Below are 4,367 nucleotides of genomic sequence, written 5' to 3'. Positions count from 1 at the left end.
GTTAAGCGAACCTGCCGAGTGACACGGGTGGTTCACAGTACCAAGTTACTACCACTGGTATTCGGACCCCCCGATAATTTGCTATACACGATAACACGATCACGGAGGAGCAGCTGTGCGCACATCGCTACTGAACAAAACAGGAGCGACCTCATTGCACTGCACACGCAGTACCAAGTTGGCCCTGTGAATCTGTGATGAATGGCCATCCCCATGGCAAGCTTGTATACTCCGTGCAATCATTCCGATTTTTGCATACCATGGAGTAAGTCTGGTGCCAATGCATAGCCTCACTCTCACCCGCCACGTCAGCTTTTTTCCTCACTCTCACCCCACTCTCACCCCACCTTGCCAATGCATGGGCTATAGTGAGAGCTCTCACTTCTCTCTCCTCCACATCAGCTTTTCTCTCTCCTCGACATTAGCATTTCTTTTTCAGATTACAATATTAAAAATAATGTAAGGAAATTATTTTATTGAACTAAAATTGTTACCGATTACATCATAAAAAAAATTACATAAAAATTTGAAAAAATTACATAAAAATTTGAAAAAATTACATAATCTAGGCATTATGAGCCCACACATGCTCTATCAAATCTTGCTGGAGCTGTGTATACACCGGTGAGTCCCTCATATCGGTGTCCATCTGAATCCTGGCTGCTAGGCTTGGTGGTGCATGGTGGTGTATTGCAGGGCCGACATTGGACTCAACGGTCTCATAGGTGTGCTCCAAATTTGTACCACGCTCATCGTCGATGATCATGTTGTGCAGAATGACACATGCACGCATGATCAACCCAAGAGTACGCCTCGAGTAGAAGCGTCCCGGAACTGCTAGAATGTTGAACCTAGCCTTCAGCACTCCAAAGGCACACTCGACATCTTTGCGCCAAGCTGATTGAGCAGCAGTGAACATTCGCTGCTTTTCACTTTGTGGAAGAGTAACACCTTTCATGAACACCGGCCAGGAGGGGTAGATGCCGTCGGCAAGGTAGTAACCATAGTTGTACTCGTGTCCATTCACCGTGAAGTTCACTACGGGTGCTTCTCCCCTAAGCACATCCGTGAACAACGGCGACTGGTTGAGTACATTGAGGTCGTTGTTGGACCCGGCCACTCCAAAAAAGGCATGCCAGATCCAGCGATCATACGACGCAACGGCTTCTAAGATTATGGTAGGGTGTTTGATGTCTCCCCTTGTGAATTGACCGGCCAAAGCCACTGGGCAAGTTCCTCACGCCAATGCATGCAATCGATGCTCCCTAACATGCCGGAAAGCCACGCTCCTCGGCTTTCGCTAACACGAGTATCCTCGACATTTGGTCGACGGCAAAAGTGTTCCCGTAACAGCAATGATGCCTTCACAGAATCTCTCTAGACAATCTGATGAAGTTTGTCTAGCTAACTTAAGCCACTCATCTATTGTATCTGCAGAGGCTCCATAAGCTAACAGACGCAAAGCCGCAGTACACTTTTGCAGGGGAGAAAAACCAGCACGGTTGAGAGCATCATTTCTTTGGGTGAAATACGGAGAGTATTCACCCAATCTATCCACAATGCGCAGGAAAAGGGATCGCCTCATCCGATACCTTCGCCGAAAGAAGCTCGGAGGGTAGTTGCAGTCGTCGGCGAAGTAGTCCTCGAACAGCCGACCGTGGGCACCAAGACGATCACGTCTGATGAACTCTCGGCGGCGTCGCGGCCGTCTTGGCTCCTCCTCCTCGTTCGGCATCTCCTCCATCGTACTCCGCCCGGAATGCGGCGATCGGATCACCCTCTATTCCGTCGCTTGAACCGCTGGGACGAAGACATGGCGTTGAGAGGAGTGGAAATGGAGAGTGGAGGAGATGAAATGGGTGTGGAGTGAGTGAAACCATATGGAGGTATTTATAGAGGGGGGGCTGAAATTTTAGGGTTTTTTGAAGTACCAACGGCTACCCCAACGGCTAGCTGAGGTGGACGAATCAGATCGCGCCACCTCAGCCACTACCGCCCCTCTCTCGCCCTCTCTCGCCCCTCTCTCGCCCGCACTATCGCCCGCCCCACTCTCGCCCCGGCTCGCCACCGCGCCGCCCCGCCTCTAGCCTCGCTCCCGCCTCGCTGTCGCCCCCAACGCGGGGAGGCGAGCGGCGGCGGTACCGCCCGCCGCGCCCGCAGCGCCCCGCGCTCCCGTCCCCCCCCACAACCCCCCCTCTCTCGCCCGGCGGCGGGCGGTACCGCCCGCGCTGCCGCCCGCGTTGGCACCAGCCTAATGCCAAAGGAATGCCCACTCCTGGATAGGATGCAATCGTGTGTTTTTCCTGCATTTGTGAAAATGGTTTTTCGCCCAGATTTTCATGGAGATTGAAAATTGCGTATGCAAAGTTACTACTCAAAATTCGAAAGAACTGAGCATGGGAATGGACAAAATAACATAAAATTTGAAGGTTCAAAACATTGCCCGTGAGCAGACATAGCAATCACCCGTTCGTCCCCAAAAGAAGAGACCAAGCTCGGATCACCACCATGCTGCAGTTCACTGACTCTATACAAAATAAACGCTCCCATGGCCATGGATTTAGAGGAAGGAAATCCATGGAGGAAATACTACTCAGTGCCGCTAGATGCGGCAGGTGCGGCCGGCGCGACGCTAGTGCTGGTCGAGCGCGTTGGGGCCGGAGCAGTAGCTGCGGTAGGGGTCCCACACCCACTGCACCAAGAACCTGCGCCCTCCGACGCCGTTCACGTTGTACGACGAGCCGGACCGGCCGTCGGTGAGCAGCTGGCCGGTGTACGCGCCGCCGCCGCCGGTGCCGTAGATCCCCTCGCAGAGATCCGCGATCTCGGTGGGGAACGACGGGTCCCCGCCGGCGTACCACGCGTTGGCCAGCGGGTTGGACGCCATCTCCGCCAGCTCGTGCGCGATGACGCTGACCATGCCGTCCACGCCGGCGTCGCCGTTGGGCGGCGCCTCGGGCCTCCGGTTCGGCACGTACGTCGGGATGGCGAACGGGTACGCGCACACCTCCGGGCACCGGCGCGCCGAGTTGCCGACCCACGCGTAGGGGAGCGTGTAGCCGACGACGGACGGGAAGGTGAAGTAGTGGAAGCCGCAGACCTGGCCGCAGAAGTTCTCCACCAGCACCTCCGTGGACGTGAGCACCAGGTACACGCCGCCGGCGTCGACCGGGAGGGGCCTGGTGCGCGCGGTCACCGCGTCGCGCACCACGGACTGGATGTCCATCCGGGACAGCGACGCGCCGCGGGACATGCGCGCGTCGGTCTTCTCCTGCCCCAGCGCCACCGTCGCCGACACGTTGGCCGTGGTCTGGTCCGTGTAGAGCTGCACGGTGCGCCACCAGTCGGCGACGGACGGCGAGGGGACCTTCTGGTCGGAGAGGGAGCGGAGGAAGGCGCGGATGGTGCGCTTCTGGTCGGCGGGCCAGGCGCCGTACCAGATCGGGTGGACGGTGATGGCGGCGGCGAGGACCGGGCCCATGTGGTACTCCAGCTTGACGAAGTCCGACGACCCCTCGAACTTCTTGGACGCGCCGAAGCCCGGGTCGATGGCGCCGCTGGCGTCGCGCGGCGGCCAGGGGCGCCACGCCGTGGCAAGCGGCGCCGCGAGGACGAGGAGCAGGAAGAACAGGACGCCGCCGGGGCCTGGCATTGCGGCGAGCGAGTTGAGGGGAATGTCGCGGGGATTTTACTATGGGTTCTTGGGGCTGGGGTTCTTTATAGAAAGGGGAAAATGTGGGTGGCGAGAGTGGAAGGCATGGAGTGGTAGCGAGAGTGAGAATGTGAGTGCTGAGTGGGGGAGGAGACAGTGGTGTTCTTGGCTTGGGCTCTTCTCGAGCTGCAACTATGTCGTCCTTTTATCGGTGTTGCTTTGGTTTTATGCGTCAGTTAACTTTGAACGTCGGTCCTCGGTGCTGCTAATTTACCTGTACTCCCTAACATTCATTGTACTGCGTCCGTGTCTACTTGACAACTTGAGCAAGTTTTCACTTTGCAACGGGACCAGCCAAGAAACCACGATGAGAAGAAAACCATAGGGCCTCTTTGGATTGTACTACAGTAATTTATAAGATTTTTGTATGATTTTAATTAATAGTAGGATTTTTTTCATGTAGATTTCCTTTGGATAAAAGACATGGTGCTACCAAAAGTTTTATGGATTTTTTTCGAGAACCCAGGGGAGAAGTGTGGTCGAGGCTCTCGATATCATTTAGAGCATCTCCAGTCGCGTCCCCCAAAGCGCGCCGGATTGAGCGTTTGGGGGACGTGTTTCGTTCGTGCCGCGTTTGGGGGACGTCGCTCCCCAGTCGCGTCCCCCAAACAAAATTTCGCAAATTTTAAACTTAACTAGATTCGATTAGATTCGT

The 4,367-nt window shown here is 55.7% G+C and overlaps 2 protein-coding genes across 2 annotated transcripts; both read right to left on the bottom strand.

Annotated features, from left to right (window-relative positions):
* Positions 1 to 565: 565 nt before the first annotated feature.
* Positions 566 to 1,744, bottom strand: LOC139833506 (uncharacterized). The gene is made up of 2 exons (XM_071823802.1): positions 1,593 to 1,744; positions 566 to 1,055 (listed from the first exon to the last, which is right to left on the bottom strand). Exons 1-2 carry the CDS (start codon positions 1,742 to 1,744, stop codon positions 566 to 568), a joined length of 642 nt encoding a protein of 213 aa, XP_071679903.1.
* Positions 1,745 to 2,393: 649 nt separating this feature from the next.
* LOC127311442 (protein EXORDIUM-like 3) lies at positions 2,394 to 3,844 on the bottom strand. Its single transcript, XM_051341871.1, has one exon. The coding sequence runs from the start codon at positions 3,650 to 3,652 to the stop codon at positions 2,633 to 2,635; it is 1,020 nt and encodes a 339-aa protein (XP_051197831.1). The 5' UTR covers positions 3,653 to 3,844; the 3' UTR covers positions 2,394 to 2,632.
* Positions 3,845 to 4,367: the final 523 nt, after the last annotated feature.

Source organism: Lolium perenne, chromosome 7, assembly GCF_019359855.2.
Source record: "Lolium perenne isolate Kyuss_39 chromosome 7, Kyuss_2.0, whole genome shotgun sequence".
In the NCBI taxonomy this organism is placed as follows: Eukaryota; Viridiplantae; Streptophyta; class Magnoliopsida; order Poales; family Poaceae; genus Lolium; species Lolium perenne.
The sequence above is the reverse complement of the archived record's forward strand: the minus strand, read 5'-3'. Positions and strand labels throughout refer to the sequence as shown.

What these genes read in the sequence shown, in the direction of transcription:
- LOC127311442 (XM_051341871.1), bottom strand. Translation starts at nt 3,652, where the DNA reads ATGCCAGGCCCCGGCGGCGTCCTGTTCTTCCTGCTCCTCGTCCTCGCG.
- LOC139833506 (XM_071823802.1), bottom strand. Translation starts at nt 1,744, where the DNA reads ATGGAGGAGATGCCGAACGAGGAGGAGGAGCCAAGACGGCCGCGACGC. An exon ending in CCGAGCTTCTTTCGGCGAAG is followed by an intron (nt 1,056 to 1,592) that starts GTATCGGATGAG and finishes GGATGTGCTTAG; the next exon opens with GGGAGAAGCACCCGTAGTGA.